This window comes from Microtus oregoni, unplaced genomic scaffold, assembly GCF_018167655.1.
Source record: "Microtus oregoni isolate MIOR12 unplaced genomic scaffold, Mior012 000025F_ref0000491, whole genome shotgun sequence".
NCBI lineage: Eukaryota > Metazoa > Chordata > Mammalia > Rodentia > Cricetidae > Microtus > Microtus oregoni.
In genome coordinates, this window is record NW_024543084.1 from 36,049,774 (window position 1) to 36,064,313 (window position 14,540).

Sequence of the window (14,540 nt, forward strand, 5' to 3'; positions counted from 1 at the left end):
TTTTTTTATGAAACAATGGCAGTAATATTGGAAAACCATCCAAATCTCATGCAAAATCCTCTACAAATATGATAAATAATGCTAATTTACAGTTAGAAGAATTGATCTGAAGGAACTGCTGGTTATACAGTGGTCCATGTATGAGATTCAAGCTCCCTGGGAAGCCTCCCTCAGGACCAGCCCCCTGTCTACAGAACAAGGCCATTTCACTAAAATGCTACTAATTTACAAACCATTGCTAAACTTATTGCTATTCTTATGGCTATTCTTTTGTGTCTGACAGACTTCTAGTATGGCCAATTTTACTAAGGGATTTTTTAAATATACAAGTTCATAATAACAGTTATAATAATAGTAAAAACTTTCTTTAGGGTTGAGGATGTAGTTGAGCAATATAGCCCTTGGCCTGCATGTGGATAACGCCAAGTTTGAAACCTAGCACTGCAAAACAAACAAAAAAGGACATGTGATTTAAGCCAAAAGGCTGAGAAGAAGCAATTTAAATAAAAAGAAAGAAAAAAGAAACAAGTCAATATAAGTGAATAAATAAATAAATAGGAATTATTTGGACAGAAGGAAAATAAGAAGCTCGTCAAATGCTGGGAAAGTATAGTTCAGTGATAGTGTTGGTTCAGCACATCCAAATTCTTGGGTTCAATACCCAGCCACACACACACACTCCTGGTTGCAAGGGAAAGGGAAAGGAACCACTATTCCCACTTGTCTATTTGCATTTCTGTCACTGTAATAAATACCCTAATGAAAAGGAATGCAATGAGAAAGCTTATTCTAGCTTATAAATTCCAGGGAACAGTCCAGCACTGCACAGAGGTCAGAATGGCAGAAGCCTGAAGAGGCAAGTCACATCACAGCCACAGTCAAGAGCAGAGAGAGAACACTCATGCCCACTTGCTTGTGGCTCATTAAGTGCTAGACTCATAGAGGTCATCATTCCTGACTGGGGAATGATGCTGTCCACAAGGGGTCTTTGCACATCAATTACATAAATTAATCTCCCAGAGACTGCCCACAGGCCAACCCAATACAGACAACATCTCATTGAGAGTCTCTTCCCAGGTGACTCTAAATGTGTCAAGTTGACAACTAAAGTTAACCATCACGCTACTGAATTAACACATAAAACATAATTTATAAATGCACTGTGAAAAATGAAAGTATACATTCTTAGTCACTGAGGCACTCACTACTGAAAGGTTACACAAAGATACAATCAAAATGATATCATTGATTAAAATGGAATATTGCAAGAGAAGCTGAAGAAAAATAGACGAAGCAAACGTAAAATGGTAGAACATAACTAATCCAAACATAAAAATTATACTGCCATTGAATGTTATTAAATAATTATGTAAATAGACCATTAAAAGATAGAGGAGGAGGTGGAGGAGGAGAAGAGGAAGAGGATGAGAAAGAGGAAGAGGAGGAGGAGGAGGAGGAGGAGGAGGAGGAGGAGGAAGAGGAGAGGGAAGGAGGGAAGGAGGGAAGGAAGGAAGGAAGGAAGGAAGGAAGGAAGGAAACAGTTCCAAAAGCCCCAAAGTATTAACATGTAAAGACCAACAATTACATAAAAGGACATGCTAAGAAATTGTAGGCAGAGGAACTCAGGGTAAACCACAGAAAACGCGGAAGAAAGTTCATGTCCAGATGCTGTAAAAAGGCCGGTCAAGTCAGATGACCATCTCAAATGGTTTGTTTGGGCTGGTAATGTCACTCAATGGTCCATCACCTATTTAGCTCATGAGACGTCCTAGGTTCAACCTCCCACACCACAAAGGCAAACAAACGAAATCAATAAGAAAAAAAACATATATAACAGGATAGACGCTAGTGACTTCCTTCAATATAATGATGTAGTGACAAACTGTTTACAGAACTAAAATGAAAGATAAGGAACTAGAAACAAATGGAGCGTCGTACATTTGAAGAGTCTATGACATGCAGACTTAATGATGGGAGAAACAAATATAATTAGAGGTTATAGGAAGGTATGATTAAAGAAGAATTGTTAAAAAGAGACAGGACATAATTAGTATGATAAGGCCCCCAAATAATAACAGTAGGGCACAAAAGATAACAAAATGCTGAAAATACAAATCGTAACAGGTTCAAACACAATCTTCACTGCTTTGATATTCTCCAGTGCTGTCTACAGGTATAATCATAGATATCAACTCAGCTACACATGAGACATGCCAACTCAGAAAGGAAGACAGGTGAGTCAATTACCTGGGCATATTATAACTGAGTAAACTGGATGACCATATTATATTACTAGAAACAACTCAAATGCCACTCTACAGAGGAATGGATACTCAAACTGTGGTATACCCATAGCACAGAATGTAACTCAGGAGTAAAAAAACTAATAAGGATAGATATGGTGGCACACCTTGAACCTCAGCACTTGCGAATACTATATGATTCAGAATTTTAAGTAAATGTCCAAAAAAAAAAAAAGAGTTCCAGAACTATAATGAATGAAAAAAGATCAGCGGTAGGGAAGTGATAAACTAAAGGGACAGAAGGAAACTTGGGAAAAGGTAGAATGTTTGGTGACATGATAAAGCAATATACACATGACTATATGCATGTCAATTACTCATCAGGACATACTTAGTAACTTTTATTATGATTAAATTATATCATATGTCAATCCAAAAAAACTCTTCCATGGAAACCTAGGTAGTATGTTCTTAGATGAAATCCTTGAGAAAGTCAGTACTCACAGGCACCTTCTCTGAAGGCAGTGAAAGTGTTCTGTGTCAATACAAGGTGGTCGCCTGCCATTTTACATCTGTGCAGACCTAACCAAATATTCAACACCAAGGTGAACCCTAACACAAACCACAGACTTCGATGGTTATAATGTATCCATGTAGGTTTCTCAGTTCTAACAAATGTACCACCAGGAACAGAATGTTGGTAATAAGGAAGGCTGTGCACATTTGGAGGCAGAATAAATATGATTGAAAATCTCCATAAAGGTCTATTTTCCTGGGAGCCTAATGCTTCAATAAAAAAAAATAATCAGGCTGGTGAAATGACTCAGTGAGTAAAGACGCTTGTTATGCAACCTTGACAACCTGAGTTCAATTTCTGAAATCTAAGTAAAGGTGGATAGAGCTGACCCTACAAAGTTGTCCTCCAATTTCTATGTGCGCATACATGCGCACACGTGCACACACACACACACACACACACACACAAAATTTAAAATAAAATTTTAAAAAATTAAAAAATAAAGTGTAGCTGGGCAGTGGTGGTGCACACCCTTTAGTCCCAGGGAAGCAGAGTCAGGTGAATTTCTGTGAATTCAGGGACAGACTGGTCTACAGAGTGAGTTCCAGGACAGCCAGGGCTACACAGTGAAATCCTGTCTTGAAATACAAGCAAACAAAAACAACAAAGAATAAAGTCCATACAATTGTTCCTTTACCTCATCCCATTTATCATCCCCAAATATAGTCTAAAATTATGAGCAAAGGGGGAATTCTAAAAAGACTGCCAAGAAAGAAAGGGGAACCACTCAATCTAGTTCTCTGCTCTTACTTCTAAAGCAGGCATGCTTTGCTTTGCTTTGCCTTGGACTTCAAGAGTCCAGGTTCCTCGGTCTTTGCACTTGAACTAGTTAATTTACCAGGGGACTTTCAGGTCTCTTCCAGAGACTGGGGACTACCATAATAACATCTTATGTCTGGATGTTTCTGGCTGCCTAGTCTGTGTCATTGCCAGCATCCCTGGCCCACAAACTCCCATACAGGAAATTTTCTACTTTTGTGACTGTAAGTCAATCTATCAAATTCTCTCTTACTATACTCTAGTGTTTCTATATGCTTTGCTGGGTAATTCTGCCTAATACACTAGTGAACATATTCTCCTCTAACACTTGGTTACAAATAATTACACAGATAGATTATCCTGGACTAGGGAAAGATGCCCCCAGCCCCTTGCTACCTGTGGCAGGTGGGAAAACTATCCCTGAAGTCATCCTGAGGTCATGAGAGCAGGGAGAGCTAGCCCTGACCCCATCAAGGACTTCAGCACTTAGGAGAGCAGTTCCTGCCATTTGCTTGGCTTCACAGTAGAGCTGGCCCTGGTGGTATGGGCCAGCCCCAGAGCTGGGAAAGTGGTTCCACCCCTTGCTGCTTGCTCCAATGAGAGAGCTAGCCAGGGAAGTTCTGGAGAGTTCACCCTGGTGGTGAGAATGAGGGGAGCTGGTGGGCTGACCCATCCAGCTACTACCCAGGCCTGGGGCTATGAGTTGGCCCAGTGCAAATCCACCCCATCTATGAACTGCAGGAGCATGTGAAGGGCCAGTCCTGCAGATCCAAAGCTGCAGATTCTCCATGACACAGGATAACAACAGGGTATCCAAGAGGAGCCCCAACGAGGGCTCACTATTAGAAGTGAAGGCCAACCAGCCAGACCAAGGACTCACTGCAATGAACACTTAGAAGTAAAGATGGTTTTTCGAGACAGGGTTTCTCTGTGGTTTTGGAGCCTATCCTGGAACTAGCTCTGGTAGACCAGGCTGGTCTCGAACTCACAAAGATCCGCCTGCCTCTGCCTCCCAAGTGCTGGGATTAAAGGCGTGCGCCACCACCGCCCGGCTTAGAAGTAAAGATGAATGGACTAAAAGGTTTACTGTGTAACTCACTGTGTCACACCATAGCTTCCATGATGAGATTTTTTTTTTTTAAAGATTTTGTTTTACTTTGGGGGAAGGTTGTAAGGACAGAGAAGGGATATGGAGGGATGGGGAGATAAATGGGATTGAGATGCACGTAAAATCCACAAAGGAGCCATAAAAAGTTTAAAAATAATTATACTTGCTCAAATTTTATATTTCTACTAATCCCGAACTGCTTAAAAATAAAAATAGCATTGTCAAATTAGTCAATCATTAAAATAATATGACACATCTATCCAAACATGAAGAAAAATAAAAATTTTTCACACAATCACATCTTTGTAAGACGGTTTTATACATATACAGACCTAGGTTCTAAAAAAGTGATGCATCCTGCACTAACAGAAAAACTAATACTCCTAAAAGTCACTGATGGGCTCATTCTCTGCTTCCTGGCTGCTGAAAATGCAAGCAGCTATCACTTGCCTCTCTCACCAGCGTGAGTCAGAATACATTGCTCCTCCTGGAAGTGGATTCTAGTCAGGCATTTGGTCATAATGGAGAGAAAAACAAAACAGAAAACTAGTTCCAGAAATGAGATGGTTGCACCAATAACCTTGGCCATGCAGTTTGTAGGCTTTCATAACTGGTTTGTGGAAAGAATGTGAAAGGGTTTGTAGCTGTGGCTAAAGAAGCCTCAGAAAGCTGTGAGTAGAGATTTCTGAACATTTCTGGCAGGAGTATGAAAGCAGGAGGCTGGGAGGAACTCAAGAGAGTACAGGCAGTGGTCTTCAGTTCTGATGCTTTTCAAAAGTCTGACCTGAGACTCAAAGCAAACTTACATAAGTCCAGTGTGCAATGCACATTCCAGCAGACAGCAAGGGAGCTGACTTTCCTTTCTGTTGTAGTGTGGGACACTCTGATGAAAAGCAGCTTAGTGGAGGGAAGGGTCTATCTGGATTCCATGTGCCAGTGCATCACTGAAGGACGTCGTGCTTAAGAACTCATCCAAGGATTTGAAGCAAAAAACACGGAGGAATGCTGCTTGCCGGCTCACCCACTGGCTGGTTCCAGCCTCAAACCTAGCTAACTTTCTTAGATAACCCATTGCCAACCCATTACTTCTTGCCTAGAAAGGTATCACCCACAACTAACTGGGTCCTCCTAAATCAGTTAATAATCAGGGCAGTCACCTCAGAGGCATGCCTTTGGAGCAGCCCGATAAAGACAATTATTCGATTTAAACGTTTTCATGTAATTTTAGGCTGTGTCAAGGTTAACGCTACATGAGATAAAGTGATAGCAAGGAAAGATCCAACTAAAGTAAGACTGAAACACAGCTCCATGTTCTGTCCCTACAGCTTCTGATCATCAGACTTTAACAGGGTAGCTTCCCCCAAGTAAAGATACTTCTGCAACAGCATGTAGGGCTTCATTCTTGAATCGATTCCTTCAGTAACACAAGTTCGACATGATAAACATATCAGGTTTATGGCATCTCCCACATCATCTGGTCTCCTTTGTAACTTGGGGCTTTACAAACCACTGAAGAGCTTACTGCAGCGAACCTGACCCTTTTGCACACTGCCTAGCCTCAGTGGCTTTCTGGAACCTTTGTGCAAGGCTGTGTGTCTGCTGTACTCAGCTTTGTATCGTGCATGCCTGTAAAACCTGGAATCGATTAGGCAATTACAGGTTTTGTTGTCAGCCTGAGATGTGGTCTGACCTCAATGGCCTGTAGCTGAAGCACCCTCAGAGTGCTTGTGTAACTCAAAGTGTGAAAACATTAATTAGAAATATCTGGAACATTTCCCTGTTAAGGGACTATCTTTTCAAAGGAAAGTTTTTGAAATTGGTTCACATTATTATACCCTGGTCCTGTTGATTAGTAGGGTCTTGCTCTAAAGACATCTCTCTTGTTGTTTTAATAAGGACTTCAGAGGTTGCTCTTTAACCTTCGCAGCAATGACAGCCCTTGCTGTACAACTTTAACCCAATTAACCTCCTTTCCTCAACAAACTATTTTGACATCTCTCTTTTCTATTACAGTAAGCCTAGAGAAGTGAACAGGAAGCTTGCCACAGAACTGTATGTTCCACTGTCTTGAGTTTTCCTTTGCCAACGAAGCAATGCATGAAGTACTTATGTCCAGGCCTACCCACAGTGAGGATCTACTGGGAGTGTAGAATCACTCTTTGCTGAGGACATATGGCTGCTGATAGGTTTCCCATGTTCCACTAGAGGGCCCCACACTCACTCGCATATGGACACACTAGCTGGATTTAGTGGGTTATTATTTTTTTTAAAAAAAAAAAGACAAAGTTGAGAGGATGTTAGGGAGATATATGGTAATGGTGAATAGATACAACCATATTTTATCATATTTTGCTATATCACTTATGATATATTATATTTTATTGTATATATATATATGAAATTATGAGATATAAAACTTTTTTAAGTCAAAGAATTGCTTTTAGCCATAACAGAACAATGGGTTAGATATACACTAAAAAAATTTTTAAAGTTTTGTTAAGATAAAAGAAAACATGGTTTCCAATATTGGATAACAGGCAGCATGGGGTAGATCCTTCTGAGATGGAAAGCAAGGGAGATAAGTCCGAGCCCCATGACTGCCCCACTTGCCTGGTCAGAGCTTCTAGGCAGCAGCACAAGAGAGGAAATCTGACCACAGGTGGAGGTCCCTCCTAGTTGAGAAGACCTTGTCTGGAGATGGGCAAGCTAGGCTAATGGGATTTGAGGTCAGAGAGCAGAAAGCTGCACAGAGGGAGGCTGAGAAGATGGAGAGGGTCTTCACAGTCTCTCCCTGAGTGACCAACAGCTAATAAAGCCAGCGGTTTAATCAGACTGTGAGATGGAAAGTCCTCGGAAGCAGTACAGCACTGTACCCAGCAGAGGTACCCACAGGCTCTGCCAGAGCAGAGGGCCATGTTAGCACAATCAATATTATCAGATGTGAGCTGAGGTAGAGTTCAGTAGGACAGCAATAGCCTATCCATAAAGCCCTGGGCTTATCTCCAGTACTGCAACAACAAAACAACAGGAGATGAGAAGCAGCAGGTCTGGATGAACGCAGCAGTATAACACACAGCAGAAGATAACGTCCTTAAGGACATGACAACGGAAACCACCCAGAACGAAGCTTAGAGAAAAAGAAGAGCATCAACGAGTCGTGGAGAGTCACAGCATTCTGGTATGTATACAAAGGTTAGAAAAGAAGAAAATGAGAAATTTTTTTGAAGAAAACAGTGGCTGAAAAATCTGAACCCATGAAACTAATGACCAGGAAGAAAACTCGGGAGCTATCTAATAATCAAGTAGTTCCAGGAACAAAGAAAAAACTTTCCTGAGTCAGAGAGGAAAGGGCATATAATATACACAGGAAAAGATAAGGAGGGGTAGCTTCTTGTCAGAAGATAAACAGTCCCCAACCTATAGAATACCCCCAGCAAAGGCAAACTCCAGGCTGTGGAGATGGCTCAACTGTCAAACTGGAGAATCCCTGAAGCAGGCTGGCTGGCTGCCAAGATCAGACATATTGGTAAACTCTGGGCTTGATTAAAATCCTCCTTCAAAAACTGAGGCAGAAGAGTTACCACAGAAGATTCCTGATAACACAGCCAGATGCACATGTGTTCCCATACCTATGGTAATGCATGCATAACACATACATGTGCACAAAAAGACAAAAAAGGTAGGCAAAATGTTTCTTTTCAGACCTACAAATGCAGGTTAAATTCACCACAAAGTATTATTAAAGTATAAGGAAAAAAGTAAAGACATTTTTCTCTACAAATTCTGCAAAGTACCTTTTTAAACAAAATACAAGAGGAAAATCTCTAACATTAAGCAAAATAAACTGAAGATAGAATTACAGGATTAAGGTCAAACAGTAAGAGGAAAAGTCATTAAATCTTGATAGTTCTAGTAACTATTACTTTTTAAAAGATTCGTTAACTTTTATTTTAAATTATGAGTATGTGTATCTGTCTGTCTATCTGTGGGTATTTACAAGTGAGTGCAGGTACTGACGAAGCCAGCCAGAGAAGGTGTCAGATCCCCCGGAGGTGTAGTTACAGGTGGTTGTAAGCCCCTTGATGTGGGTGCTGAGAACCTAACTCAGAGCCTCTGCAAGAGCAGCAAGCACTCTAAACTGCTAAGCCATCTCCAGTTCCCCGTAACTGTTGTAAATAATAACCTACAACAAGAGTTGGGAAAGGTGGTGCATGCCTATAATCCCAACACTCAGGCATGAGGATCCTGCTACAGAGCAGTTTAAAAGCTCTTTAAAAAATATAAGCGATCAAAATTATTTCAAATGCTATTAACAGGGAGAAGACAAGAAATCATCTTGTCCCATCTAGAGAAGGGTCACAAATACAAATTCATTCCAGATATTAGGAAAGTAAATTGGAGAATATATGTTAAAAACATATAAAGAGTGGCCAATTGATAGAGGAAGGTCATTGGTTAATCAACAAACTGCCTTGGCCCATTTGATAGGCCATCCCTTAGGTGGGTGGAGTAGGCAGAACAGAATGCTGGGAGGAAGTGAGACAGACATGATGCCGCTCTTCTCCAGGGCAGACGCGATGGAGCAAGCTGCCAGGTGAGACATGCTGAATCTTTCCCAGTAAGACTGGTGCTACACAGATTACTAAATATGGGTTAGGCAAGATAAGTCAGCACTTCATGGTGCTACACACATTAATAGAAATGGGCCAAGCAGTGTTTATATGAATACAGTTTGTGTGTCATTATTTGGGGGCATAAGCTAGCCAGGCAGCCGGGAGCTGGGTGGCGGGAACGCAGCCCGCAGCTCCTTCAATAGCCAATCAATACTATTTTTCTATAATATAATCTCAAAGAGAAAAAAAATCTTATATTGAATAACTTAATAAACTTACAAAGTTACCAATTAGGAGTCTTTAATACATGTGTGGTAAGTCCAACAAAAATATCTTGAGCATATTCTACATGAACAGGAGGCTCCACAGGGAGATGAAGTGACAGAAGCAATTCTCAGTTGCTTTATGAACAAAAGATCAAAAGACATTTGCGGCACACTGCAACTATAACTACTGAGAATTTTAACTGCTTAGATGATTCCCTCAGACTTAATATGTTCTCAAATAAATGACTTAATTTTGTAATGGGCTTAACTGGATATTTTAAAGTAGTTTTATTTCTGATATGCTTTTCAACAAATACAGTTTCATATATCTGCACTCAAACATTTATCCCCCCTTTTTCTTCTAAAATTCTTTGCTACTTAAAAGTATTTTACAAAAAGCATTTGAAGGGGAAAAAAAATCTAGCAACTTAGGAACTTATTTCTCTACTAATAAATATCTGGATTATTATACACATTTCTACCCTTTTTAAAGAACAAAACGTAGAATAATAATGTAATTTCACCTTTGGCATGGAAGATACCAATTAACCCATAACAAAACAGGTTAGTAAGCAAAACATATGAAAATATAATCTGTACATTACTTTTGAACACCTTCAATATCTTTTATTAGACATAGACTGCTACATCATAATTCTTTTTACTTACAACACTGATATGTTCAACATCTGAAGAAAAGCTACCATACCACATGTCTTTCGGCCCGGGCTTTGTTCTGCATGGCTTCTCGTTTACGCTGCAGGAACTCTTCCACTCGCTTAGCTCTTTCTAAGCCTAGCTGCCCTTTATGCCTGTTTTGGACAAAGCACAGAGTCAACCATTTTGAGCGTTCATTTCCAAATTAAAATTATACTTATTATTTGCTTTTTTCCTTGTAGAACATGAAAGCAGAAACAAACACTTTCTTTGTAAAGAAAAGTGTGTATGTGTGTGTGTTGGTCTATTGTCTTAATTGCATCATTTACTACTTTTAAAAAGTAACAGCAGTTACTGGCTTTAATTTTTTCACATTTTAATATTTGGCATCTTTTGCTGACAATTAAGAAAAATGTAAACACATTGTGTAAAGACTGCAAATTAAAAAGTGATAAATATTTACTGAATACCTACTATGTGCTGTTCAGTTATCGTGATAAACATGGCAGGTAGAAACAAACACGCAAGCACACAATCCAGTGCCAGTAATTGCGAAATTCATAGCGACATCAAGGGTGGTTAAATGTGGAGAAGAGTTAGAAAGACAAACGAGCTATTGTCTAGGTTCTACTTAGACTGTGGCTAATACGGCATAAAAACCTTCCTGTAGCTTTTTTGTTAGGGAAAATGTTATGCTCTGAAAAAATAAAGTCCGGAAATAATGTCCTGTCTGCTAGTGTTCCCAGTAACATTTTAAAACGTCTAATTTTCATTCTACAAATAATCATTTCTTCAACTTTTTTTTTAAATCAACAACTTTTTACAAAATACCACATAAAAATATTTTAAATAAGAAATTTAGCTGTAAAAACTTAAAATCTGTGGCTGCTACTTTTACAGAAAACCTAAATTCCATTCCCAGCCTCTATGTGAGATGGCTTATAATCACCAGTAATTCCATCTCCAGGGGGTCTAATACTTATGGCTTCCACAGGCACCTACATTTAAAAATAAATCTTTGAAAAAAAACCTCTAAAATGTACTGTATTACATCCCCATGAGTGATGGCAGTCTAAAGTCCTTTACCTATTATTTAAAAGAAATTCTCTAAACTTCCATCACAGGAATTTTGTAGGTTAGGTAACATCTATAACTGCTTTAAGAGCCAGTTACTATGATGTTCAGCTATTCCTTCCAGATGGTTACTGTAGTTCCACATGACATTTCTGAAATCCAAAGCTATGTGAGCTTGAGTAGGTTTGTAATAACAAGAGATTAGTTCATGCCTCTGAAGGACACATATGCTATCCTCTCTCAGACATATATAATGCACTATAAAACTGAGATCAATTAGGGGCATCTGGTCTGAATTCAGCATGTCTCTGCATGTATCCAGGTAAGCTGGCATCCTGCTCTGCTACTTCCCTGTTTACACAAGGCTGAGCTCAAAGAGGGTAGATGGAGTATCATGCGGGGACACATCATCTGTGGGTCTTGGAAGCATAGTCCACCACCTGCAATTAGATAAAGCCTCCAATCTCTCTGCTTTGCATCACGATGGCCTTGACTTCAACATTCACAGAAGTAAAGCGTGTTTCTCATTCCAAGACATGGTCTGTGTAGCGTTTGACAGTATAACACGCCAACTAGCATACCCTACTAGAATTACTGCACAGTACGTCAGAACATGATCATATGGACAGCAGCCTTGATTTATAGATTTGCACACTGCTTATGTATACATGACACTTTATATTTAAAAGTGTAGCTTCACTCAACTGCTATTTCCTCAGTTGGTTTAAATAAGCTGGTTTATATGACTGTCTATTTTCAAACACACACTTAAAATCTTTAATGATTATTTAAACATAATTTCTCTTCTCTTCTGATTTATTAAACAAAGAATTGCTAAGTGTCAACTATTTGTCATATCAACCTCTGAAGATGTAACGATGACCGTGCTGGCTGCTTCTATAGCAACTTGACACAGGCTAGAACCATCACAGAGGGAGCTTCAGTTGAGAAAATGCCTCTATAGGATCAGGCTGCAAGGCATTTTCCTAATTAGTGATTGACGGGGGAGGGCCCAACCCCTTGTGAGTGGTGCCATCCCTGGGCAGGCAGTCCTGGGTTCTATAAAAAAGCAGGTTGAGCAAGCTGGTAAGCAGCACCCCTCTATGGCCTCTGCACCAGCTCCTGCCCCAGGTTCCTGCCCTGATTGAGCTCCTCTCCTGACTTCCTTTGATGAAGAGCAGTGATGTGGAAGTGTTAAGATGAACAAGCGCTCTCCTCCCCAAGCTGCTTTGGTCATAGTGTTTATTACGGTGACAGTCGCCCTGACTACCACAATGTCTAAAACAGAGTTCCAGAAAACAAAGTTTCCTGATGAAAATCACAGTTTGAGTAATTCTGTAACTTATGTTAATAATAATCTATGTTAATTAATAATCTAAATAATCTATAACACACATTCTTATGTATTAACGCTCAGAATCTTTATTCTTTAAAGAAGTAAAAGTGTTAAACTGTGGGCACAAACTATCTATTGCAGAAGGCTCATGGGGATAAGGAGAAAAGAATTTACTTATTCATTCTCTTCACTAAACTCTAGTAAGAATTCAGATGAAGTGGCCAGGCGCAGTGGCACATGCCTTTAAAACCAGCACTCAGGAAGCAGAGGCAGGCCGATCTCTGTTGAGTTCCCAGACAGTCAGGACTATGCAGAGGCCCTGCGTGGTGATGTGAATGAAAACGGCCCCCACAGTTTCAAAGAGAGTGAGTAGGACTATTTGACAGGATTAAGACCGGGGCCTTGTTGGAGGAAGTGTGTCACTTGGGTGGGCTGTGGGGTTTCAGAAGTCCAAGTCAGGACAGTGTCTCCCTCTCTTCCTGCTGCCTGTGGATCCATATGTAGACCGCTCAGCTTCCTTCTCTAGCACCATGTCTGCCTGCACGCCACCATGCTTCCCATCATGATGATAATGGACTAAACCTCTGAAACTGTAAACCAGCCCCAATAAAATGTTTTCCTTTATAAGAGCTGGTGTGGTCATAGTGTCTCTTCATAGCAATAGAACAGTGACAAAGACACCCTGTATCAAAACAAAAACTAAACAAACACCAAAAAAAAATAGAAAGAAAGGAATTCAGATGCAAAGATATTGTATAGCACTTAGTATCAGGAATTGTCCTATATTACCAACAGTAGAACTGTATGTAACGACTGAGAGATATATAGGAGGAAACTAGAGACTAGATAACAACATACAAAGATGTTAAAATGAGCTAAGAATTGTGGCAGAAAGGGATAAGGACATCAACACAGCTATGGTGTTGAAAGAGAAAAACTGTGGTGTTCTTCATTGGGAAAGTTATTCTAAGACAAGCCTTTCATTTCCTGTAGCAAAAAAGAAAGGGGGTGGGTAATTTTCTTTCCTTTTCTTCTTATAAATACAAGAAGTAGCAGCAGCAAGATAGTGGTGGGAACACCATACATTATAATCATGACTCAAATTTATTACTACAAGAGGAATTTAAAATTTTTGAAGGATTACAAATACTTCAAGAGGTGAAAAAGCATAAAGTAGGCAATAGTCTAGGTAACAAATGATTCACTGCTTTCAGACACAATAGTCCAGTGACAGAAAGATAACAGGGAACAGAAAACAAGAGTATTCACTAAGCTTCCTTTCTACTTAAAGGTACCTAGTGGACTGGAATCAGGAGAGGGGGTAGAAAAGTAAAGCAGTTTAAAAACACAAATGTAAAGAGGCACCAAATCACTTCTTAAAAGGCAGTTGTACTCTACTTGAGGTCCCAATAGTCAAGAGGCTAATAGGTATGTCATTAAGACATAGATGTAAGAACAGTCATACTAGCCTAGTCATACTAGGAAGGCAGAGAAAAATAACACCATAAAGTGCAAGCAAACATGAAGAATTCAGTTTCAACTCCTTTGTTTTTACTAATAGATAAGTTATGGGACTTTCAAAAACTGAATTATATATTGCCTCAATTTTTTAATCTGTAAAGTAGCAAGAATACTACTATCTGTTTCACAGTGTTGGTAATAACTAAATTACTAATATGGTCAATCATCATGATTGATAGTTTATGTTCTACAAGGTCACTACTAAAACTGAATTAATGAATACTGAGCCACTGATGCTAAGGAAAATACAATTAAATTCCTGCAAGTCTGTCACATTTGTCAGCAGAATAATTTATAACCTTGTTTTCTGTGTTCCTGTTTAAAGAAAATTTACTATATAAAGTTAATTCTTTATAATTTAACTCAGGAGCAGATATCACTATAAC

General features: G+C 39.5%; 1 protein-coding gene across 1 annotated transcript in view; it reads right to left on the reverse strand.

Annotated features, from left to right (window-relative positions):
• LOC121462693 (serine/threonine-protein kinase Nek1-like) overlaps positions 1 to 14,540 on the reverse strand; it is a 121,837-nt gene that overhangs the window by 71,208 nt on the left and 36,089 nt on the right. The window contains 1 exon segment of the mRNA XM_041674512.1: positions 10,276 to 10,378. Within this exon segment, the coding sequence (XP_041530446.1) occupies positions 10,276 to 10,378 (103 nt within the window).